At 39.4% G+C, this 27,056-nt stretch overlaps 1 protein-coding gene across 1 annotated transcript in view; it reads left to right on the forward strand.

Moving 5' to 3' along the window:
* Positions 1–27,056, forward strand: part of csmd2 (CUB and Sushi multiple domains 2) — a 156,648-nt gene that overhangs the window by 47,803 nt on the left and 81,789 nt on the right. Inside the window, exon 5 of the mRNA XM_008331408.3 lies at positions 2,372–2,579. Within this exon, the coding sequence (XP_008329630.1) occupies positions 2,372–2,579 (208 nt within the window). The remainder of the gene's footprint in view (positions 1–2,371; positions 2,580–27,056) is intronic.

Here is a 27,056-nt window from a genome sequence, read left to right on the forward strand (position 1 = left end):
CAAGTTTACCAACTATTCATTGTTACTGATGATGCAGATAAAGTTAAAACTTATTTAAGTTAGAATTTGCTGTAATATTGACTGGTAGCAGCTTTAGCTCAGTAGATACAGTTTTCTTACACCTGAAGGGTTGTGGGTTTGATTCCAGTCTTGGCAGGTTACATGCCATTACATTGCATTTCTTACTCTTTTTTTCTCTTTTGATACTTTAACCATAAACCTTCTTGCCTTAAATTATCTTAAAATTGAGATATGTCTACACTCTCTTGATGGTCAGAGGCTTCTGTTTCCCTTTTTATTTATTTCTGTTCCTCTCTACTCTTCAAGAAATGTCTCATTCATTTTTACATCCTTTAACACTTTGGTTTGATTGATGTTTTATGACGTACATTCATTCCAATGTCTTTAAAACAGAGAGGAATCAGCTTTGTACTGCAGCACCATCACCACATTCTTAGTCAAAGCTCAAAAATAGCCAATGTTCTGCTCAGGGAAACACTTTGTATTTGGATAAATCAAATGTTTCCACCCACAGGACACTGCTGAATTCAGCAGATACTTAGTTTATTACGATTCATGTTTTAAGGTCCGTTGCAGCAGAGTGCTTACTTTGGCTGGCAGCGGGAGCGATGTGTAAGGAAGGAAGGAGAGAGTCAAGGTGAAGAGTGGAATAAGAGGAGAGTCAGGTCCCTCCCTTCAAGTGTGAAGAAACAGCCCTGTGTGGAATATCAATGCACTTTCTCAGCCTTTCTTCTGTCTGCCTTCCACGTCTCCCACTTCCTGTCACTCCCACTGCAACAATCACCTGTCATCTCTCTCACCATCGCTCTTTTTCTTCACTGTCCAACCTCCCTCTGCACTTTTCCCTCAACCATCACAGCTTGTCACCTGTCATCCTCTTCATCCCCTTCTTCTCGGCCTTCTGTCGTGGTTTCCCTCCGCTTCACACCTCACACCTCGCAGGTTTCCGCTCGTCCATGCACTCCTTTGCCCTCCCTCAGGGCACATTGCTGCGGTGACAGCGGGGATGGGCGATAGAAGGGGGCTGTCTGATCTCTTCTTCCTTCTTCCTTTGCCCACCTTAAAACACCTCGCTCGTTGGCCGTCAATAATTACCACGCCCACAACACACAGACTCCTTATGAACACTTAGAGCATGTATGTAACTTTCACACCAGCACAATCGGCCTAACACAGTGATTCCTAACTTTTTGATGCCTTGTGACCCCATTTGATATCAGAAATTTCCAGAGACTTTTTTTCAGTCACATTATTGCAGCCGTCAATCAAGATAAGCTAGCTGAGATATTTTTATATGTTGCATTATATTTGAACAAAATTTATATCCAAGAAAGAATACAGTTGTCATGGTTTTAAAAAAGGAATAATAATCAGTTGAAAAATATTTTTTAATTTAAATTAATTATAATTTTTTAGATATTTCAGGCATCCCCATTTGAATTCCAGGCAACCTCGAGATTTTCTTTTTCTCTTATACGATACGTGCTGAGAAAAGTTAGTAAGTTGCCACATAGAAGGGAAGAAGAAAAGAAGCTGAAGAGAAAAGGCTTTTAAATGATGCAGTAGCCCCACAGTAGCCATGCCGCTAACGTAGTACTAGACGAAGTGCAGCAGAATTATCCTAGAAACACTAGAACTTTCTCCATTATTTAAAAGTCTCCTTATCTCTGTGTGGAGGTGGTAGGGTTTCTTTAATTAACCAAAATATGAATTTATTTGAATTTAATTACTGCCCTCCATGTTGCAGGAGGTTGCATCATGCTCGCTTCCCTCCTTTTTTGCTGGTAGTAAAACTCAGCGGACCGTTTTAAATTCTATGATTGGGCCTATGGTAAAATATTTCAGACAGAGGAACAATATATCGCAAGGCACCGCACCTTTCCAATCTCCTGAGTTGGATAAGCTTTTACCTGGGCTGTCGGCAAAACAGAATATGCCAACTCTGTCCACTTCAGATACACTGCCTTGAATTGTCCTCAGGCTTTTTGAGCACCTTGAGCAAAAACCTTCAAGTTATTGTTCAGTGTAAGAAAAAAAACAAATCCATTCATACAAATGTAATTGCACATGTTAAGACTGTTTTTAAAGAGCTCTCCACTTTGCTAGGTTTTATTCATTCTCTTTCACTGAAATGTTTTCCAAACATGTGTAAACACTAACGCAGGTCGATCAATTCAAAGTTTAGAGTTGACCTGTAACTGCGGTTGGTGCAATTAGCCTTTTAAGAACCCTCTCTGCTTTTCTGCTGTTTTGTTTTGTTGGTGCACCTTCAATTACCTCTGCTCCACTAGGCTGAGATTATGTTTTTCCAGCTTGACTAAGATTTTATTTTTTCTTGCGCTCCCTGCAGCGGATGACGGTTGCGGAGGCACACTGCGAGGCCAAAGTGGTGTGATCACGTCTCCCAATTACCCCGCCGAGTACAACAACAATGCAGACTGCACCTGGACAGTGCTGGCCGAGCCGGGAGACACCATCGCCCTGGTTTTCTCTGACTTTCAGCTGGAGGACGATTATGATCTGCTAGAGGTCAGCGGCACCGATGGCTCCTCACAGTGGTGAGTATCTTCCTTGCAGCATTTAGTTTGGGTTGTGAACTGTCTTAGAGACTAGAGAGAGAGTCCACTGGTCCTACACCTGCCTGCAGGAAACTTTCCTCATAGTTGAACAAAGTTTTCTAAAATAAAGTTGGTTTCACTGGGTGTATATATTGAAGCAGGCATTTCTAGTGCAACTCCAATGTTGTGGATGGTCAGTCTTTTTTTTATTTAAGGCTTATTTTATTCACTCAAACTTGGTCATTCACTCATTCTATCAGTTGCTCCATCTCACACAAACACAACTGCTCAGCTCCAGTGATGGAGAGCTAGAATATTCTGGCTTCAGTGTGGGTCTCTCACCATCTGTGGCAGCTCCTCCTCTCTTTGACAACTCTCTCAGCTCAGGAAGTAATTAGGAAGCTTGATTACCACCGCCAGCCACAAAGTGTCATTTTACCCACACTCGCACTTGCCCACACACATCGGCGCCCATATGGACACAAATGGACATGTGCACATTAAGTTTTCACACTTTTCAGCAGTACTTTCATGTAGAGTGTTTGTGCTAGCGCTCGTTACTCACCACATTGTCAAGAGAGCTTTTTTGAATTCTAACTGTATGCATGTTGAATTCAGATGAATGGAGGTTGGCACAGACAGAAGATTGTATTTGCTGGGGGTGAATTGGAATCATTTTCCAGTCTATCTATTACCATTACATGTTTTTGGTAATTTGAGATGTGGTCAAAGTAGCTGTATCTCCAAAACTCTTTAGAAAGCCAGTGATGATCTCGTAGTGAGGTGACCATTTGATTGTGGATCCCTCTTCCTCACACACTCCGTACTTGACCAGTATCACTTCCAAACAGAACTTGATTGATGCAGCATTGCTTTTAAACTGAGAAAACTGCCCTGTAGTCTGATATTAAAGTCTCTCTAAAATATTTGCGTGCTGATTGAACGTCTGGCCCCCAGAAATATCAGCCTGACTGTGCTTCTTTAACACGTTTTTACAATGTCATCAGCTTTTTGTCCCAGACTTTGATACTCTCCTTGGTGCCATGTTGGGTTCCAAATTCTCTGCAGGCTCTGTCATCTTTGTTGTGATTTTTTTTTTTTTATTTGCCAGGGGCCCTTATGGCAGTACATCGTTGTCAGGGCTTACACTATCTTAACGTGCAAAGAAAAGAAAAGAGTGAATGGAAAAGTGAGTCTCAGAGATGAAATACTGCTGCAGAGCCGTGCAGCGTGCCAGTCTCAGTAGATCATTCACGGTGCAGAGGAAGTCTGCACATGGGACCCAGTCACTGCAGAAATTCTGTCATGGCTTTATTTCAATATGTTTTACCTGCACAACATTTGATTTAAAAGTGTTGTTTCCACAGTAGAGCCGCGCTATGGAATGGTGGTTAGTGCTCTTGCCTAACTTACAAAAAGGTCAGTAACGTGAGGAATGTCACAACCACCTCACACTCACTGCAGTTCAAAGGTCACAGTGTGGTTTTCTCCTGGTACAGAGGTTTCCACATTTGGTTCCAATCACAGTTCTCAAATAAAATATTTTTGTCTAACATTATAATTTGATGTTTATTTTGGCATCCGGATTAGACCGTTGTGTTTGTGATGAGTGTTTGAGAGTTTGAATGGTGGTCTGTATTTATTTGTGGCCCTAAAACAGGACCATTTGTAGATTAACCTTCCTCCACAACCCTGTACTGGATTAAGTGGAATGGGATGGATTAATGGACTAAGTCGAGAAGTATATGTCATTTTACAGTAAGGAACGGTACTGGTAGACAAATGAGGTGATATGGTCAAACACAATGAGGGTCACCAGAGGCTTGTTTGGAGGGAGGGCAGAAAATTGAGTTTAATCTGTAATTCGATCAAACTAATCTGATCTGGGGACAAATGGTTGAGGTCTTGGAGTTTACCTGCAATTTCCAGTCTTCAGACCTCAGGACACAAGACCTTTCTACTGCCTTATTGTTACAAGTGTGGCTCTTAGTTCTATGATTTGTGACTTTGTGATTACAGTGTGACCTCCTTTTTGACCAATGTCAGCTAAAAAATTGTTCAGCTCCTCCTGCAACTCCTTAGCAAAAAGATAATGTTCCCGATGGAACTTTTTATTTAAAAATGTTCTCTTAATCAAGGATGGGTAGAAATTCTCAGTGCGTGTGCAAAAATTAAATGAACACTTCTCATTATACGATTCAAACTTTTTAAATTAACTAATATTATTTTTTTAAGTTTTAAAGCAGTATTGATTAATACTTGGCAGAACAGTTGAAAAAAAGAGGGTCAGGGTCAACATCAGGCTTCCCTGATCGATCCACGAGAACTCAGGTGAAATTCTTGACGAAACTCAGGTACGTTAGTTGTTTGCATAAAAGCAGCTGGGTTATTCCGTTCTATTTTTTTGTACCGACAGGCATTTTCACTGACTGTGCAGATCTAACATTCGGATGAAGCTAAAAGAATTAATGACCCTAAACCTAAGGTTAGAAACTAAGATGCAGAAACCGATTAACTGCAGGGCTGAAGAGGATGTTTAATGGCAGCTGCTGGATTCTACCTCTCCTCCACATTACTCTGGCAGGACATCATTGGTGGTGCTCGCCCAAGGGAACGTGTTGCTCTGCAATTACTCTGTTTGTATCCCTATTGATTTTCTCCCCCACCACTATCCACTTTGAGAAAATGTAAATAACACCTGGCTCACCAATTGCCAGATGCGCATTTGCCTCCTTGGTTCAAAGTGAAACTCGCAGGTATTTGACTGAGATTATCCTTGGCATTGAACTGTTTTGTGAAGAACAATTTTATCTACCAGCATTTTCAGCCAGTGTGTGTGTTTTATATATGTGTGTTCAGGTCATTTGAGCACAACTTATCACAGTGGGGTAATTGCACAATACTACATGACGTTTGCAGAAATAAACTTTTATTGTTCGTCCACTGTTCAGCAACTTTTGCCAACACCTTTTCCTTTGCTGTTGTTTTTTTTTTTTTTTTCAACAATGACAACAAAGAATTCCCTGGGTGAATGTTAAGAGATCTAAAGAGTCCAATGTGTTTTGATGCCTTTATGTTGTTTCCCTTTCTTTTTTAACTCTCTTTGAACCTTTTACTTCATGGACATAAAATACTAAGACCTGTAAGGCATGTAGATAATCCCCACTGCGCAGATAGGTGTCCACTTTCCCTAACCAGCGTGTGAGTCAGACAGAGGTAGATAAAGACAAAGAGTTGTTTGAGCAGAGCACAGAACAGTGGGTAAATATTGACTGGTTGTTAGGTTGACTAACCTCAGAGTGAGCAGGGAAGTGTTCAGCTTTTTAAGTCCAGTGCTTTCTTCTCTTTTGCCTCTGTTGGGATTTTCAGGGAAATATCAGGGGAGTAACTCCTTGGCTTTTGTTTTTGTGTTGCAGGTTTGAGATGTAAGCTTTCATGCACTGCAGCTGTTAGATTTGTTTCTCCTCTCATGACCCAGTTTCAAATTTGTGCGTGTGTGAGCATACAGTCATGCCAACGGATTTTAACTGGGCAGTGGGTGCCAGTTACAAGTTTACTTTATGAATAATTAACAGTCCAGAAACGTTTAACATCTATGACCACAACAACTGATCTAGCACACAAATAGTCACATCTTAATAGATTATGTATGTCTTATGGCTAGTCATCATGATAATGAAAAGTTTCCCAAAATGACTTACAAATGTGTGTTTTGTTGCATTGTATTGTATAGCTGATATTGTTTATAATTTATATTAGTTATACTGAGCAACAGAGCATCATAAATCATCTAAGTAGATCGTTCTGACGTCTGTTGTGTATAGTCTTGTCTATAGACTTCATATTATATTAACTTGATTTATTGTTATTTATTGTTACAGTTGTCTTTTTGGTTGTCTGTTTTGAGATTTCAAGCTGTGTACATCATGAGAACTGCTTTTTATTTGTGCAGTGTTAACATGAGGGTATGCCGACTGGAGTATTCCCTCAACACTCTGTATCAGTTGCAAATGAATGTTGTTCATGTCCCAAAGCAACTGTTCTGATGGCAATCTGTAGCCAAACTACAGTTTGGATAATGGGCTGTTGTTTCCAAGCTGAGATGAGGATGGGTAATTCCTAAAGCAAAAACAACCTGTTGATTATGTCATTGTGGCTTTTTATTTTGTATACATGGTAGATCAAGCTCCATCATCAACCGCACTGTCCCATTCACATTTCACCTTTCTCAATATGCATAGACGCTCCACCTTTACCTAACACTTCCCACTGCACTCTGTATCAGCAGCTGCCATTTTTAGAATGCTGCAGTTCTTGGTCAGCATTATTTGTGAATTGCACTGACTCTTTACCTAGTCTCAGAGTTAATGGGTTAGGTGGGTGTTCTGTTCTTTCAAGGTAAACAGATTAATTGTGATTGGTTGAAAAACACCTCATGAATTAATTAGCGGTGTGTATAAAAGGAAACCCAGTCTTTATGAAAACTGGTTCACCAACTAAATCAATTCCAATATTCACTCAATTTTTTCTCCCATCCTTGGCTTGTTTTTTTCTGCAGTGTCAGCTTGATTTATCCATAACCGTAGTTTGCCTTATTGGCCTGCGCTCAATCAACAGATCAATAGCTGTATTTGCAAGTATTTGCTTCACGGCTGCCTCAAAGTATGGTTGTGAAGTATGGTGAAAATTTATTAAAAACAGCACTCAGTTGAGGACTCATTTTGCATCGCGCTATCGATCAAAACTGGAGTCATGATGAACTTTGCACCACCCGCCAAGAAATGATCCAGCGGAACATTATCTCCCACACCTGGTGCTGTGCTGCAGATTGGCTCACCCCAGCACTCTGCACTCTGTTACTCTCTCTGTCACATTGCTCAGACCCAGAGCTAAAAGTGAAAAAGAGATTTTGGATGCAGAGCGCAAGGTTAGCAAAAAAAAAAAAGGCCAATCATTCATCTGAATTCCATCAACTGTCAAGCCTCGCTTCTGTTTTTACATTTGCATTTATTTATGGATTTATTCATTCACATTGCCAGAGTTACTCAAAAGCCATTCCGGGGGCTACTTCGATTTTTGATGTTTATATACACTCTAATTGTGTCTGATCATCATTGTTATGGTAAGAAACAGCAGGTGCAGCGATTTTTAGTGGGCAATATTTAGTCCAACTCATAAACCAGTGTCCCTGGGGGAGAGCAGGCTGGATGGCAATGAGACTGTGTAAGCATGTCCAGCCATGTGTTACCTCACCCTGGATCCCACTGAGACCAGAGAACATGCAGAGGTTAGAGGTAATGGGCCAGATCACTGTGCGCTGACTGGGTGTCTCTTTGGTTGTGTTTACTAAGCACAGCACCGCTGGGATCCAATCTGTCGCTTTAAATAGTCCCACAGATGCCCTTAATGGGTTTTGATTTGTACACAGAAATATTTGAAGTTATGCACATTGTCGCCCTGGGCCTGCAAAGGGCTTTTCTGAAAAAGCATCGTTTCATCTTGGATATCTTGCATATCAGATTTGCACACATTAGCCCGGGTTTAGAACGTTTGTTCTCCTCTTTTCAAGGGTTTGCGATGTGTTCCCCTTGATATATTACCTCCAAACTTTTAATATCACCCCTCAGGATCAGCCAGTCGTTTTATCATCTTTACTTAACCACCATCTGTCCTTCTATTTTCATTATTAGAGTAATCATGTTAGGGGTCAACCTGTTGTTGGATTGTTGATAATGGATCTAAGGATAAGGTTTTTCAAAACAATCGTCTGCCCTCCTCCTCGTCCTCTGCCATGTTGATTTAAATGCTGTGCCTCCATGTTTGCTGAAGGCCTCAGTTGACTGCCATATCCAACAGTTAACTCCAATATTGTAATCTACTTTCTGGTTGAAGTGCTTGCTAATCTAACAGAAGTCTAATTTCGGAGGTCGTCTTACTTTACGGCGTGATCAAAAGAGAGTAATGAATACACGGAAAATGGTTCACGAGCTCCTTTGCTTTGTCAACATCACTGTTTCCTGCCAGATTTTCCTTGCCCCTGAGCTTCACATAACTGTGAGGGACGTGACACCATTAGATTAATCAATCACAGTAATTAGCTCAGATGGATTAATAGGAAGAGGCTGGGCTTACAGAGGCAGAGGCTTAGGAAGAGAGGAACATGCAGAATCAATTGGCCAAACACACAGTGCACTCCGTGGCCGGCAATAAAGGACATTGGGTTCGGCAATTAGATCTGTGAAAACAGAGCAGCAAGGACAAGTACACAGAGCCTCAATGCCAAGCCACAGCATTATGTCTGATTGGAGAGTGTTGCATGTTGGGCTGTGTGCAAACACGCACTTCACCAGGGTTTCAGGTACTTCAACTGGTACTATAAAGTGATTGATTACTCATTAGAAGCTACGGTTCTTCCTTGGAGAAGGCAACAGTTGTTTTTTCAACAGAGTTGAGATGTAAATTATACAGGCATACAAATCAACATTGTAGTTGGAAATGTCAAGTGTTTCTTTGAGTCAGACCATTGTTTCATTATCAGATAAATCCCATAATTTTCAGGTCTATTTCAGCCAAAGCCATTAAGCTGTTTTTTTTTAATTATTATTTACTTACTTTTAAATAAAAAATGAAATTAAATGAAATTAAAAAAATAAGTCAGGAAGTTTGAAGGTGACCTAATTGGTTAAAAGTCTGACTTTTTTTTTCTTTTTCTCAGACAAGACAAGGTAGGACTGACAGCTGGTTTCTATGGAGTCATAGAGCGGCTTTATACCTGCTCCTCGTGTGGTGCTCCGGCTGTCGATGTGTTGTTGAGGAGCAGTTGTTTAATGCTCCTCTTCTCCCCATTCTTCAGACAGAGTCTGCTTTTTTGTATGAGCTGACACTCGACCCGACCTGAATATATTTACAGAGGAACCTTTATGAACTCTGTTGAACGTGCTTTGACCAGCAATTGCAGGCTGCACAGTGGTGCGGTGCCATAAAAGCTCCTGACAGAATAAAAAAAACAAGAGAGAGCAGCAGGAGGTGGGCAGTATCTCCTAGCATTAAAAAAAAAAAAAAAAAAAAAACACCAGATAAAAAAGTCTGAAAAAGTTTTATTTTTTAAAACTTTTACAATTATTAATGTTCCATGACTCATTATTATCTCATGTACATATAATAGCTTTTGGGATTCATTCGTGTAAGTGGTGTATTCCGTTTAAGCTTGGAAATTGATTAGATTTTAATTTCCTAAATGAAAAAAAAAAATAAAAAAGACTAAACGTCGTGAGATGTGGCAGGTAAAAGAGGCAGAATGTTATGCTCTGGTGGTTTTATTGCATTATGTAAGATATTAAGTTATGATTTTATTGCAGTGTTATTGCATGAGAAGCAGTTTCTCATTTGAGGCGCTGCGCTGAGATTCTTTCTAAGAAATTGTATAATTTTTTCCCATATTTTTTCATTATGTATTGGCGTTATATAATATATAAATATGATATATTTATATATAAATATATAAGTTGTATCTTATACTTATACTACGTAGCTGCACTTTGCTTACTCATTAGGCTCTCTCAGTAAGACATCCTGCCCTTGGTAGAAATTTTAGAAAAGTGCTAGAGTGATGTCAGTACTATATTGATCTTGCAGAACTGCAATCTTTCTTAATCCTACTTTTCCCCCTCTGACAGAGTGAGACAGAAATGAAGACATAGTGACAGATACAAACGTAGATCTCCACAAAGCTTAAACACGTTTTTGATGATGGGACTTTATAAAACAATGAAGTGTCAATGTCTTGTTGTCTTGTATTTGCAGTCAAGTACTTGGGTATTTCTGTGAAAGCTCCTCACTTTTGGTATAATAAATAGGTACTTTTTTCTAAGGAAATGTTCTCTTTAAAGGAACATTTTGCAGGTTGCTAAATGTAAGGTTTCGATTGGAATAAGGAATAAGATTAAGGTCTTTGTTGCCTTTTTTACGTTTATGCTAGGTGCTAGTGAGTGAAGGGGTTATGTGAGGTGTTCACGAAACACAAAAATACAGTGTGTGTATATGCATGACTGTGTGTGTGTGTGTTAGTTTGTGTGTGACTGCTCACTTCTGCATGCACTGACAGGAGTTAAATCAAAAAGGCTCAGTCAGTCAAGCATCCCATCCATATATTCTCAAAATTACATTTTACTGCATTTATGGTTATTTGGTGCTTACTCGTAAAATTCCTGTATTCTTTGATTGATGGATTGTAGAGCAGCTGTGGGTACTGATCAAGTCTCATGCCTCTTAGTTTCCACCCACTGCTGCTGTCTGATGCCCTGAGATTGTACATCAGGAGGTATATATACAAATATACATATATATATATATAGATATGTATTTATATAGCATTTAACATTTATATAGTGGCAATATAATGTAATATAATATAAATATTTTATACAACTTTTAATGTAACTATGTAAAAACTATAGGGGGAAGTTATTTGCTGGTGTTACCACTGAGTGAGGATACATATAAAAGCGTTCTATTACTGAGGTTGCACCTGTCTGAGACCCCGAGGTGGTCCAGTCCCTGTCCTTTCTTGTTTTTTAATTAGATGATCTGATTGTAGGATACGAACAAGGAGGGAAACGCGGTGGGTAAAGAGAAGTGAAAATAATTGAAATAGGGATTAGTATGGTCTGAGATCACACAGACAGAATTAACAGCCAGGGCGGCTTTTCTTTATCACCCGCCGATCGGTGTTGCTAATATCGTGATGCTATTACCTTCACTATCCTCCCCGACCGTGAGATAAGGGCGGATTATGGCAGGTGCTGTGGCCAGTGAACCGGGAAAAGCAATGTGATTTGTCTTTGCATGGCTAATTAGTGTTTGCACGGATAAAACAGATCAGGGATGAAGCTGTTTCTTTGACGGAGGGCCAGCTACTGAGGCTTTGGTGCGGCATCGTACAAAAAATAACAAATCTTAGTGTGTGACGGTGTAACTCTCTTAGAACTAGTGAGGGACCAAGAAGAGGTGGGGGAGGCAGAGCGGCCTTTTCTGCAAGGCTGCCTGCCAGCAGTAACATGTAGCAACATTCCCCTGTGTTTCCTCACACTGCTGTGTCATGTTAATTACTGCTGCTTACATGCCCTGGGTCTAGAACACTGCATAATGGTGATCAAGCTGATTAACTGATGCAGCCCAGGAATGGTATGGAGAAAATGGTTTTTGCATTGGTCCACCCAAGCTGGAACAGTTGCTGCTGCCTCTTTGTGGAATTAAATGTATCATTAGTAAGGTAGCAATAAATCCACATACACAGAACTGTGTGCAGAATACTGTGCCATAGAGTATTTCATGGAAATAAAGCTACATACGTTGTATAAACCCCCCAGTCCCCCATCAAATGTGAGCTGTTTTTTTTAACAATAATATATATTTATATTCTCTTGACAATATGCAGATTCTGCAGATTCTGCATGTACATACATATAACCTGCACCAAAGTAAAGGTAGCATTTGGGTATTTTTATATTGTAAAATATATAAATATATTTGTTCATGTGTGTATATATATACATACACACAGAGACACATGTCATTTTCAAATGCTTTTACTTTGAAAGGTATTCTAATGGATTGCGTTGCTAGTGAAGGAAACGTGTGCTGTTTCTGCATCTTCACTGGGCTATAAATAACCCCATCAAAACAGGCAGATAAACGATTCTACTTAGGGATTATTCTGCTTTTCCTTCTCTCAGTTTGGGAGCCACAGGGATGGAATTGGAAAGTTGCCCATAAGTCACTATAAAACTTCTCCTCCTTAGCATCCTCACTGCACCTCACGTGAAATTTAGCACCTCCTTAGCATCCTCACTGCACCTCACTGACAAAAAGACTTCCCCTCGTCCACCGCTCGTGCTCACCTTGTCTCCCGATCTTAGATGACTCATCGTTCCTTAGCCATACACGTACATCTTGCCTTGCAAAACATTATTTCACCAGAATCCAGCATTAATTCTTAAATCTGATAGAAATAAGAGCTATGTGGGTAAAACTATTTCTCCTTTTGTCTGGGTAAATGCATGACTTCACTGCTCTACTTTTTTTTTTTTTACAACGATCCAATGGAAGGGAAATAAAGTAATGGAGGCTGGGGGTTTGACTCAGACAAGGTTTAAACAGTGTGGGTGCAGCTTTATTTAATTTTGTCACAGCTAGGTTACATTGATTTTCTTTTATTATTTAATTTAAAAAAAATTGATTACATTGATTATTTCTTTTATTTTATTTAAATTATTTAATTTAAAAAAAAATGCAGCTAATTCTGAACATTCACATAAACACATAAAACAGAAAGTTTCCCTCGGAAACTTTTCTCCTTCTGGTTGATATACTGTGTACTACAAGCAAATGCAAAGCGGAGTCTATTAATTATTAATCTTTAACAATGCTCTGCAGGCCCTGTGGGCAATACACAAAGGATAATAAATACTAAATGTACATTAGTCCCCAGAGCCTAGCAATTGATGATCCTTGTCAGAATTAAAGTGGATTAGAGATGATAAAACATTAATGTTACTGTGGAGAAATAGAATCCTTTCATTTGGAAAGTTACACTATATAAGATAATTTAGAGAATATAAAAATAAAATCAGCTGGAGGATGGTGTGCAAAATTCTAATGGGAAACGTAAGGTAAGCTAGGTTACATGTATCATTGTTTGTTATAAATCCCTGAAAAAGCGTACACGGTTAATCGGATATTTTTCCAGTCGATACTGTTGAACGACATAAGTCGGAAAACTTTAATCCCATTAAACAGCACACGAAAAGGAATCCATCATGAGTCGAGCTTCATGCATTAATCATCACCATCATCATAGGCTTATCTAACTCCTTCCCTGTTGCGAACAGCCCGTATCTGGCAGCTGTGTGGCCCACATTGACGTAGTTTTAAATCTAGTCAACATTAAAGGTGGCCACAGCAGACAGAAGAAGGGAGAGTTTAAAAATAAAAAAACGTATCCATAATGAGTCATTATCTTTTATTCCTCTAATTTCATGAGCCCAGTCCAAGAGCTATTTGTCTTAAAGTTTTTTTTTTTATTTCTCTGTCTTTTAATGTTAATTCTTTCGGGCAGTGTTTCTCAAATTAGCATTTCGCCTTTGGTTAAATATGGTTGACAATTAGTGGGAGTCTGCTGTTCATCCCTTAATCATCTGCCTCCCCATTTTCTCCACTTGGTCTGTGACGAATATGTGCTAAATACACAAGCACGGATTTGTCAGAGTCAAAGTCCGCCGTCCACTTGTTGGAGGAGCAGTCCAGTTTGCTGTTGCATCGCTGGTGGTGATTTGTGCAAAAACAAGACAATTAACAGAAAATACTGATTTGAAATGGAGAACAGAAGTGCGTTGCTGTTAGTTGGGACTGGATACGGAGAGTGGATGATAGTCACTCATAGCATTTACCCTTCCCTCAGGCAGCCACCACTCTGCCAACCCGAGCGTGTGTTCACAGACGTGGTGAATTCCAGGCTAATTATCAAACACACACTGCTGCTCAGGGAGCTATGTGGCAGATCCCAGGACGGAGAAAGTGTGAACATAAAGTTGCACACACACTCATACACACAGACACATGCACCCACGCATGCACCCACACACTAGATATATATTTTCGGTAGAAATATAATCTGGGTGCTCATGGGCATGGCTTTAAAGTCACACCATTTATTTAACTCTGGCTAATTGAGTCCAATGGGATTGTTTGTTATGAGTGAGTTTTTCTTATGAGGCAGAGAAAAGGAGGGAGGAGGAAATGGAGAACTGCATGTGCATACTCATCATATACAGTAGACTGAGCTTCTCACTGCCACAGTCTGCCTCCATATTCTTTCTCCTTTTTCTTTAAATCCCCAGGAAATGAACAGCACCGTGTGCTTACACATCTAATCACAGCAACAAGGCATTACAATACATCTGTAAACAGCCCGGCGTTGGCATACAAATACCATTGATTTTAATTCCAACCTGAGAGAATGCAAAAAGGATTTCAGCAGTTTAGAATACGCTGTCTGTCAGCGGCGGTTAATGATCTGTTTCAAGTATCACTGCTGGGATATCATATCACTTAGAGATGTAACATTTGTCTTTCTGAGATGGCTCCGAGTTTTGTTTTGTTTTGCTCGGGGCGATAAAACCTCCTTTGATTACCTCTGCTGTCTCAAACGCACCGAGGGTCGGTGTATTTATTCAGGATGTATTTGGTTTATTTGGTAGTTTTTAAATAGGACTCTTTAACTTAGTAAGTATGTTCCGTTTCTTTTACAGATACCATTCCATATTTATACATCTAACACCAAGTAATATATCAATAATATCAAATAACACAAAAAGACTTCTTTGTTCCCCACCAGTGGGGCCCGCCCAACACTTGAGAACCACTGCTGTAGCTAAACATTTAAATCTGCCAAAAGAACCAGACCACAGTAGCTGCTTCGTAAACCTACATCAAAATCGGCGAAATTGTCACTGCCATCTTCTCATTCATTTTCTCCAGTGACGTTGATGCATTTCTAGTCAAGATCACAGAGCTGAGCAAGGCCACATCACTTTCTCCGACACAAGCGGCATACACCGCGCAGCACCGTGGGAGCCTGCGTTACCCCAGGCTCTTCGCCTGTCAGGGAAAGACAGATGCTGATTGACGGTTAACACAAGGTCTCTGTCGCAGTGAAAGTAATCACTTTCACCATGGCAAGGCTAAGTCAAGCTCAGGTTTGATTTTTTTGATAGCCTAGAGGTGCAAAGCTGTTATGTACTCCTGATGTAGGGAAGCTCTTATAAAATATGGATATGTTTAAAACAAAGTGTCAGAAACTTAGTGGAACTATAGATGTACGTCTTTCTGCACGTGTTTCAGACGCCAGGGTTTTGAAAATGATCTAGATCTGAAAGTTTGAAAACATTTCCAAGACCTTCAGTGTAAAATCGTGTCGCCATTTCGGTTAGGCACCGACATGCAGTTCACTTTCCACAAAGATCCATAAGGATGCTGATTACCTCAGAGGTGGAAAAGAAAGAAATCAATGCTGCGCTGCGCCACTGGGTGAACTTTGTGTTCGGATCACACCCGGATGGAATGTAAAATGTCCAGTACCTGTAGGTACCAAACATGAGGGCTCAGATACAGATAATGGCTCACACCTTAGAATAGCTGCAAACCACTAGTAGTCATCGACATCATATTGTCTTTTCAGGTTCGATTTTACTGTCACACGTACGGTAACTTGCATGAAACAACGGCGCTGTAATACAACAGCTGTCTTTATAGGACTCCCTCCTCTGAGGGTGAAGAATCGACCACTACAGTATGTCTTTCCATTTGTGTGAAATTAAACACCCATGGGCGGTTTGTGGTTCCGTCAAAAAGCCACTTCATTCACACATCCACCCACGCATCTGGTCTGATTTCCCTCCATTTGAGTCTTTCTGGCTTATAGCTTCGTTATATTAATGACTCTTAATGAGAGAGAAATGATTGAAAATGCCAGTGGTGATGCCACTGTCCTCCTATTAGGCTGCTCCTGTCCTTGTTCACTAATGTCAACGCTGTCATTCTTATTACAGATGCCTTACATTTTGAATTTTAAGCTGCAACAAATACCAATTAGTGGGGCTGTTATGTCCACACACACACACACACACACACACACACACACACACATATGCCCTCACATTCACAGACATAATACTGGGTTTGCGCTATGTATCATCTTTGTGTGAGTGCTGGTGTAAAGGGCAACACAGAGGTAGTGGGGATTGTTTAGTCCACAGAAAAATACTACACTAGAATGTGAGTATTTGTGTACAATTACTGATTCAACTGCTTGACAGAAATTCTTTTTTTTTTCCAAATATTCTTTAAACTCTATGACAGATCCAACACTTAAAATGCCCATGGTTTTAGAATACAAAAAAGGCTTTGATTTCTTTTAATGAATATTGGTTTCAATTAGCACCAAACTCATTCATCCAGGTTTCCCAGGCCTTGCTCTGCTCCCTAAATTAGTTGAAGATCACAACATTAATGAGATGAAGGACAATACCGCACTAATTCGCGGTCTCGCTCCTCCTTCCTCGCCCACATTCTCCTCCATCACGTGTGACTGTTAGACCCGGTGCTGATTAATGTGGTCATAATCAGCGCAGAGACAGAGCTGTGTGATTTATTTTACTCATTTAACACAGTTGGAGATTCTCTGCAGTGTCTTCGAGGAGGTGTTTACATGGCTTTATCTCTTAAGTCGAGTTTGGCTCTTCAATGTAAAAAGAGATTTTATGCCTTTCCAATCCAACAACTAGAGGATAGTCGGTGTAAATGAACGTGTGTTTATTTTTTTAAGCTCAAAGCCTCCACTATTTGCAACTTTTGGATAAATGTAGGATTTTCAGGTTGAACAGTCAAGACAGATATCATTATCCTTCAAAGAACTCTGACACTGCTAATTACACAAGTGGGCAAATGAGGAAAATTATCTTTTTGCAGTTGCCCAGTCTCATACTCTGCTTTATGCCTTTGAACTGCCTTACAATACCTGATATTCTTACAGTATCTTGTGCTTGAGGTCTATGGTTTGGATCCATCACTACCAATCCTCCTGGTGAAGTCAAGTTAATTTTATTTTAATAAATTAATAAAAGAAAATAAAAAACACATTATATCTGATTGGAAAGTTTATATTCAATATTATATTGAATTTATATTCACAAGAACAGTAGGCACAAGGCAGACTGTATTTTCATAGAGATCACACGCTGTGCAAACATTGAAGAAACAGTCAGGAGAGATAAAAAAATTCCTTTAAATAGGAGAATCTCCAACAGATCCAGACTCAGTGTTCAGTCATTTGCTTTGACAAAGAGTGAAAGGGGAAATCTGGGGCATCACAAAAGGAGAGAGAAGGCAAGAAGAAGGGAGAGTTGGAGAGTGACCTGGGGCTGATGGGCAGGAAAATAGTTTTAAAGTTTCCCTAAACCTCGTGCTTTATCTCTTCACATTCGTGTATGAAATGCATATCCAAATGTTAATTTATCTTTGAGTACATAATTAGTTCTACACAAAAAGTAAAAAATAAAAAGGGAAACAGAAGCCTGACTTTTATCCTTTTGCTACTGAAGTTATCCTCACCTGAACTTGAAGTTGAAGCTTGTTTTTGTTCAGGAGGTGGGTGTTAGTGACTCAATGCCGATATGTCAATACGACATGATTACTTGGAGCTCTCTACGTGAATCTGTTGGTCACGGCTTTGGCCATTTTCTGCCTCTATAAAACTCATAGCTGCGATGAGCAGAGGTGGAGAATATATCATGGCGGAGCTGTGGTGGCGGAGGGTAAAAGGTCAGCGGTAACTCAGGGAGAAGCAGAGGGAAAGTTTGCTTCTAATTAAATGGTACTTTTGCAACAAATGCATCACAGTCGTGAGAAAAGTAAAGGTGTTAGCGTCTTCCTTTTTTTGCTCCCCTTTAATTTATTTTTTTTTTTACCTCAAGGTATTTTCTTTCAAATGTTCTTCCCATTTTCCCTGATTGATGACTTCTATACTAAATTTATCTGCAATCTCACGTCTCCTCTTGGGCAGGACTGTAAAAATAGCAGAAAACAAATGTATTTTAAAGCTTAAAAAAAGTGTACTACAAATGACCATCGTGTGTTTTTATCTCTTCTGAATAGCTATAGACTTAAATACCAGCAAGGGTAATAATTAAAAGGATCAGGCTCTTTTAGTGTGGGTGACTAAAATGGAAGGAACCTGTCCCACGTCTACATTACACCTTAATATCCCCTTACACTTTAATCAGTTTTCACAGCCCCATTTAAGCAAATACCCCCATTAGCTGCTGTAAGAGGCTGGCAAGAAAAAAAAAATCAGCTTGGTTTACAGCCAAACCACAACAGTGGTTGGAGCACTTACATTTTACAGCTATTTTTTTCCAAATGCTGGCTGTTGTGATGCCGGGTTTGAATTTGAATTCAGCTGAAAATCGCTCCAAATGCTCCTTATGAATGGAAAAGACAAAAACAGAATAAAATATTTTTAAATACCTGCAAATATAAAAGACTCTGGATCTGTAAGGACACTGACTATTGTGTTTGGCTGAATATATGACAACGGCACTGCCAAGTGTGTGATTCATCCATCGTAGCATTCTGCCAGGGCTGAAGAGTGCTTTCAACAATGAAAACACAGAATTTATTTAATTTTAACAAATTGTTGCTTTTTTTCTCATGTTCTGTTGGAACGAACGCATCTTGTTTCAAAATAATAACCAAACAGAACACTTTATGATAATTTAGCATTGCATCATCTTGTGTCTTCTGATCCATTCGTTGGTGTCAGACGATCATGTCAGAAGACACTGGGTGAACTATCCTGGAACAGTTCTCAGTTATCTCTTTATCTCATTGATCTTTATCAAAATGTTTTTAAATAGTGCACTGCCCTATTGCATTGACCCGTCCTCATAATTCCAGTTACTCCACTTCCCACATGGGAACCGGCTGGAGCTCGAATGGCTATTTATCTACTTTGGTGTCCTGTGACACCTTAGCCACAGCATTAGTCTTGTTTATCTAAAAATAATTCCCATCAGTTTGTCTGAAAAGAGGCCACAATGAGCAGTCCAGTTATAATTGGGGTTACATATATAAACAATGCTGGACGCACAGAGGTGGAATACTCCCTGTATGCTGAGGTAGATGAATTTGACAAAGAGTAATGGGAATATATTGTTCGAATATGGATCACATGAATATTTATTTTGCCCTCACTACTTCTCTTTGACCTCTACCCCTCGGCCTCGAATAATTGCCTCAGGATTTGTCTTAAATGTTGAGTTAAATAAAAGTATTACCATGTAATGATATAGAAAATAATTAATCACTTAACCTTTGCATTCGGCACTAATGGCCCTCTAAAATAATGCACTTTAGTAGCCGCTGTTGCTTCGCGTATCTTTCCCGTTCGCAGTTAATTAGCTTTCTTTATACTTTGTCGACCCTTATTTACCGTAGAGCCTTTAGTAGGTGCAAGCCCTGGGACTTGTTGTTTCAGAAGAAAACGCCCGACTCTGCAATTTTTCAGTACTTTAATTATAAAAAGTGCATAGGAGCAGATTGTTTAGCAACACAGGTTTATATGCCATTTAGTTTTACGATTGCCAGTAAGTCACTGTTACTAATGGTCGGCTGTTAAATCATGCATGCATTTAATATCCACATCAACTTGGAAAATAATAAAAAGGAATTGATGCATATATTTCCTCACTGCAACAACACTCATTTTGGTACACATAATAAAGTGATGCATTATCTCTTCGTGGGGAAACGCGATACAGTGCAGTAGTGTGAGCGGAGAAGGCCACAGTGTTCCAACCCCTACAACTACTTACTAACTGTATGTACAGTTATGTGATGTGGCAGCCTAATGCTGGAACAGGATTGTAATATCCTGTCAAATATTTTGACATGTGTTATCTAAAAGGATGAGCAGCTGTGTGTTGAAACAGCATTCAGTGTTTTGTTTTTTTTGGTTTGACTGTAAATCTGTGATTTGAGGTAGAGGGTGATATATTAGAGGCTCTTTTTTTTCCAGATGTATCCTTTATTAGAAGTCACCAAGACTGTAGTCCGCAACGTGATCTGGGACTGTTTTTATGCCAGATGCCTTTTTTTAAATCGACACCTGTCAAGTCATTTATGCTGTAATTCAGCAAAGAAAAAATCCTCACATATCAATGATAACACCATTCAACTTTTGCTCTAACATTCAGGCCAATGGCAAGTATTGCAGTAAAATATAGTCTCTCAGTGTCAAACCACAGGAGCCACTGTACCACACTAAATCTAACCTTGGAATGGTGTGGTATCAAGAAAAAAAGTTATTAAAATATTTAGTTCTTGTAGCTTCTCTGTTCTCTATCTGGCCCTTCTTATTACTCTGCTATAATTTACTGACTCCATCCCTCACCCAGTTTCCCTCCTTATCTGCCCCAGCCTTCCATTGAAGACATGAATAATGCTGTTGTAATCAGCCTGAGGATATTACTGGTATTTGTTTGTTGCTGTGTTTGATAGATCTGCAGGGACGCCTCTATCGCCACTGCCAATAAGAGTGACCTTGAAATCTCATTTGTGATTTTTTTTTTCTTTTTGTTAACCACAGATCCAATACCCGCTGCAGACAATTATAAACATGGAGAAGTTCATGTATAGTGTTTGCAAGAGGATGATATGATTGATGGTGGAAATGCGTTGTGTGTGTGTCCTGGCAGATTAATTTACGGAGAAGTTAGCAGTGCTCAGGGAAAAATATATAGATGGATATATATATATATATAGAAATAGAGATTTCATTTTCATTTCATTTTCATCCTTAGTTTAAATCAAAGGATTTTTTTTCTTTCAAAACAATGAAAAGGACATACGGTTTCCACATTTGCATTGTTGTGCGGTGCAGTCAATAGCATTTCCCCCCCTTGCTTTTTTTTTTGCTACGTGTGACATTGCTTGCATCTACCTTGACTTTTTGGGACATTGTAATAAATCACATCTACGCTGGGTCAACTGCAAAATGTGCAGTACGTTTTCCAATTTTTTTCTTTTTCAGCCATTCGAGTTGATGCTCCTGCCCCACTTTGTCTCACGTGTACACTTTCTTGGCTGTTACCAAAATATCTCCCAAAGTCACCACGCATTTCATGGGTCATGGTTCAGGAAATGAATTAAGTCCCCAGACAGATTGCGTGTTCAAATTTGTGGGTAAAGAAATGGGGTCAGTCTTTTTTTTCTTTTTTTCCTTTTGGGTCTTTTTTTTTTTTTTTGCTTTCTTGTCTGTTCCATCTTGTTCTACAGCGTATAAATACATTTGCATTAATTATGATCCAACAATTGGAGCAAAACAAAGACAAATTATACGAGTCCATGATTGTTCAAGGATTGAACAAAACAAAAGACATCTTTACCTGAGAGTCAATAAAGCTCTGATGTTTTTTTCTTTTTTTTTTATGAGGTGAAAATGATTCACATTCCGGTCAGCAGCACGTTGCAACCTTTTGTTCTGTCAGACCTGACAGTTAACCTGCCCCCACTATTAGCGGGAGTAATGACGGGATAGACAGATCATCGCACGGCCTTAACTTTGCTGATGTTCCTGACAGACATGTTTGATGTCAAGCTGAGTGAGGTGTCACTTACTCAGCTTTAAATTTGCACTTCAATAGCCGGTGCGCTTTTTCTCTTTGAAACGAAACAGCATGAAGGGGTTGCTGAAAAGGTTAGCGTTCATTTGCATAAATATTACACTCGAGGTGTACATCGGCAAAGACAAAGAACATTGTCCCCCAACCTTTCTGCTTTTGAAAGACTCTTAGTGAGGGATAAGGAGTTATTTGATTGATGTAGTGTGGCACAGCCTCTGCCTTTACCTGCCGACTGGACAGGTTTTGGTCTGCTCTAAGATGGGGGGTTGTTGATAATTGGTTCCTAAACCATCCTTTTCTCTAATCCCTGTGTTCATTCTCCTGATGTCTTAGTTTTGTGTGCTTTGCTCCTCCCATTTAAATAGGGTGATTCACCCACAATTGGACAGCTCACCAAACAAAGACCTGGATATGTGGGAGGAAACACAGTGGACAGGCAACCCACAGAAAACAACAAAAACAGACATTACGTATCATGCCAAACTGTTCAGTTCATGTCTGGCCTTCCAAAGTGGGAGATGACAGGGGTCCACAACACCAAAAACAAGTCAATTTTCACAAGGGGATTTGCAGTTATTCCCATTACATGATTTTTGTTTTAGTCTCTCTCCCCAGTGTTGAAGAGTGGGAGGTTGTGGCTTAAGCAGCGACAGGGTTATCATTTTAGTCATCAAATACATGGCTGAATCTTCAACCATATTTATGTTGATTCTCCTCAGACATTTCTTGAAAAATTGATAGGTTGTAACACTGTTGGTGAATGGATGAAGACGATTTTGTGTTGTGTTTCACACTTGTTCTTTCCCTGAATTTCTTTCTTAATTATATACTGGAAGTGCAGGAAACGAGTTGTGGGAAGCCGAAGAAAGTTAGATCTTCAGAAGATTTAACAAGGCCTTCAATGGGACCAGAGGTGAATGTGTGAATAAAACATGAGGGGCTTAGAGAAGAAGAAGAAGAGGAAGAGCAGCAGACATTTTAGCTCTGTTGAAGCAAGTTTTAAAAAACCGTTGAGCCTGTTCATTTGGCTTTACTGGCAGGGCCAACGCTGGTTTCATGTCTTCATGTGCAGCATCTTGTTTTGAACTCAGAGCCTGGTGTCAGAGCCACACAAACCCTGCCCTAAAAACTCCCCCCTGTTCATACATCAAGCCTTAACTTGAACTGTTTTAAAGTTCCAAGGTGGTGGTCTAGTGAAGAGATGAATTGCAGTTTTAGGAAACAGCACCGGTGGTTCATTCAAAACCTCGAGTGTGTGTTTGGCCCCTGGCACATCCAAAGGTCACAGTTACAGCTCAGCGGGCAGCACATTAAAACCGGTGTTGTGGACATAAATGTCTCTGACGCTGATTTGTTTGTGGGCCATGTGTGTATGTCTTTGTGGGAGTAGGGGGAAGAGGGAGGGGGGGTTGATATCTGCATTGACTACGTGTGTTTAAGGTGACTACATCTGCAAGTGTGTGTGCGTGTGTAAAGGCCGGTTCCTGGTATAATTCAAACAGCCTCATTAAAATGCCAAAACTTTTGGCTTTAAAGTCACAGTGACCAACATCAGGAGCTGAATACTGAGCAGAGCTCTGATTGATCTCCTGTAGTAGCTCCAGCTCACAGACAGTTCCTTCACTCCAAATTAGTTCTCTCCCCTCATTGGCTCTCTCATGCAGAACAGCAAAGCATAAACACATGAAGTGTTATATTTCACATTGTTATATCTTAGACCGTTTCATATCGATCCACCGTTGATTTATCGAACTCCACCCTTCACTTTAATTATGCACAGAGAGTCAAGTGACAGTCTGCCCCCGACCAGAACAGAGGTGACGTGGATGAGAGGCATTAACAGTTTGATGAGGTTGATCAGTACAGAGACAGTAGAGTATGGTGATGAATGCATTTTCAGAGTTTTATAACTAATTGCTAAGAATTAAAAAGATCTAGATTTCTCTACTAATCTAATTAACAAAAATGTTTTTGTGGGACTTTTCCTAGTTTCTATAATAATATATTTTCAATGTAATCCATTAATGTTTTAATAGAGGCAAATGTAATACTCAGTCACCTTTTTTATGTGTCTATTTCCCCATTTATTACTGGTAATGGTAACATAATGAAATGTCCTGCTCGGTAATCGACTTTGGCTGCTCGATATCATGTGGCCTTTGTTTGTAGTCTTTTTATTATTTTTCCCATCATGAATGACCAGATATTTCAATAGCAGACAGATCAGGACTGCAGGAAGACCAGTTGAACGTTGACTCTCCACTAAGACTAATATAATTTTGTTGTTAATTTTGACATCCTTCTAAAAAGATGATACTTGACTGGTTTGAAAAGTAAGAACTTAGATCTTAGAACATATACCACTCTCTGTGAATAGAAATGTACTTTTATTGGATATAAATCATCTTGTTTTGGTACCTATGATGTATTTATGCCCGTCTTTATGGCTATTTCTTGAACGGTAGCATTTTTATTACATGTGTTATAGGGGGATGTATGAAACATATTTCAACCTTTGACCTTCACACCATAACAGGGTATTTGTTCAGTTCAGTTCAGTTCAGTTCAGTTCAGTTCCCTGAGTTTCATTAGTAAGAAAAAATCTTAATTTTCTAAAACAATGTAGAATATGTTTAAATTGAGAATTAATTTAATTAAACAAAAAATAGATACAATATATTTTTATATATTTTTTTTTAATTTACAATGTATTATTTTCTGATATTATAAGTTGTGATATATGTTGATTAAATAATTTGATTATTATGGCTTAGACGCCCACCCCTGCTCCGATCTCCCTGCCTTTGCCGAAAAACATTGATTGGCTGGTTATCAAAAGTTGGAGTGGTCTTCAGAGCACCAGGGGCTTGGAAAAAAAGGACAAATGATTGTGTACTTACACTCTCGAGACAATTCCACATAATATCTAACATGGTCAGAAAGAGAAGGGGAAAAAAGGAACAAGAGAAGGGGAGAGAGTGAAAGAAAGAAAAATGGGGGGTGGTCTGGCATAAAAGCATTCACATCACCCTTCAGGAGACCTCTATCAGCCTGCTCCGGAGTTTTTCTTTTGCTCCCCATGGTCACTTTCTCTTCAACACATTGACTTCAGCAGAAAAAGAGAGCTGGATGATGAAATGGAGAAAGTTAGAGGTGACATTGGGTCACAGTGTTTTTTATGGTGGCCTTTTTTATCAACCAGCCTCTTCTTATTAATCTCCTTATCCTTGGGGCGAGTCCATCAGTGTCTGGTCTGCTGTCACGCTCTTAGTTTATCTGAGTCTAACATATAATAATGAGACTTAAATCAAACCCAAAATGCCAACGTTAACCCAATGTTTCCAGGGTAAAAAACTGAAAGATAAAAAGGTCCTGCTAGTACCAAACCACTGTGAGCTCCCTCTACAGTCAGGTGAAGAAACATCACTTGCTGTTGTAAATCAAGACTATTGTCATTAAACATAGCTTTACAACTTATTTTGACATTAGTTATATCATGCAGCCCATAGGCCACACTTGTAAAAAAACAAATAAGATTATAATTGCTAATTAACCATCCAGTTTAATTATTATACAAAGCACTTATTAAAAGTGGATAGGCAGTGGAGATAAAACAGTTATTCGACTATGAAATGAAGATGAGTAATGGAGTTGTCCAGTAAAGTGGACCAGTCATAGTTTGTCATCACATCATTGCCAGCAGATGAAGGATGAAGGATGAAGGACCGCTGACTGTTTTCTCTTATATAACTAAAGGTTTTGATAATAAAGAAGCATAGATCTTAGGGAAACAAACATGCAAATATCTGGTTAATTTTAAGGAATGATAATTGATGAAGATCAATGGCTCTCCATCTAAGAGGTAACAATAACAGAAACATTTCTAACTTTAAATAGAGGATATTATTGACTTACTTTAGCTCCTGACTTTCCCTGCTGGGAGCAGTGTGGATTGTCCGTTAAGGGTGTGTTGGTATAACATTATTGTAAGACAAATCTAATTTTCTATCGTGTTCAAAACATGTCCCTTAAGAACAAGTAACACAATTATATTTGGAAATGGTGATTGTTCACTGGATAAAAGACATGCACCTTGGGACCTGACCAGAAAATTAATGTTTTAGCACTGGCTGGTTAAATAAAGCTCAAATTGTCTTTTTGTCTTTGGACTTGTGCATCTTTGACAAAACTTTAAATACATTTTGAAAATTTGATAGTTAAAACCTCAGTCCAAGCTGAAATTCTGCATTGCACGTTGTTTGTTATGTTGTCTAAATGGCCACTGTGGAAACTGTGCATTCATGAATGCGTGCCACACTGTGACTGGGGTTCGTGCTCACACACACGTCTTCGCTCTCACTTCCTCTTTATTGAGACATCTTGCATTAAATGGAGCTCATTTCTCTGGTTAGATAATAGAGTCAACCTCACCCCTGCTCTCAGCCCTGACCTGAGCCTTTGGAGATGAGAGATGCTTGCTTCAATGAAAATCTCTTAATGAAGGGTTAGGGTCGCCCGCATCACTGACTCAGAAGTGAGGTGTGAATGGACTCTACGTGAGAGATAGTCACAGGAACAGAGACAACGGCCAGATTTCATCAGAAATGTTAGTATGGTTTTGCAGTATTTTTTTACTTATTGTATCTACTGCAACCATGGCCAATCTCTATTGTCAGTTCCTTCTTCATTTTGAGTGTTTCAGACTTTTTGTTGCAATCTTCTTTATGGGTTATCACACTAACATGTATTGACATTTCACCACAAAAGTCTATTATCAAATCCCCATGGCTTTTTTTTCCTTAATACAAAGTGTTTAAAATAATTACCTATAATAAAGCTTAGTAACATTTTCACACCTCTGAGTGATGGCCACAGTAATTGTGAACCATTAGTGTGCTCTGCATAAACAGAACAATTACTGAAGAGACTGGCAGGTCCTGCCAGCTGTTACCATAGACTGTTTGTCACAGGGTTTGACTTTGTGGAATGTTTGATAAACAGTTTGCAACTGCAAAAAGAAAAAAGAAAAAAAAGAGACAGACGCCATAGAGCACAGCTTTGTACTTTAAGTCCTCCAAAGTAAAAAATGTTGTAATCAAAGCTTGCTTAAAAGCTTAAAAGTCCAACGTATTCAAAGTGGTCCGGGACTCAGCTGTACCTTCCCTACAACAGGATTAGTGCTGATGTGACAGCCATCACTGCAGTCCGCCGATCACGTTGAAACACCCACTTGAAGATA

This window comes from Cynoglossus semilaevis, chromosome 18, assembly GCF_000523025.1.
Source record: "Cynoglossus semilaevis isolate Cse_v1.0 chromosome 18, Cse_v1.0, whole genome shotgun sequence".
NCBI lineage: Eukaryota > Metazoa > Chordata > Actinopteri > Pleuronectiformes > Cynoglossidae > Cynoglossus > Cynoglossus semilaevis.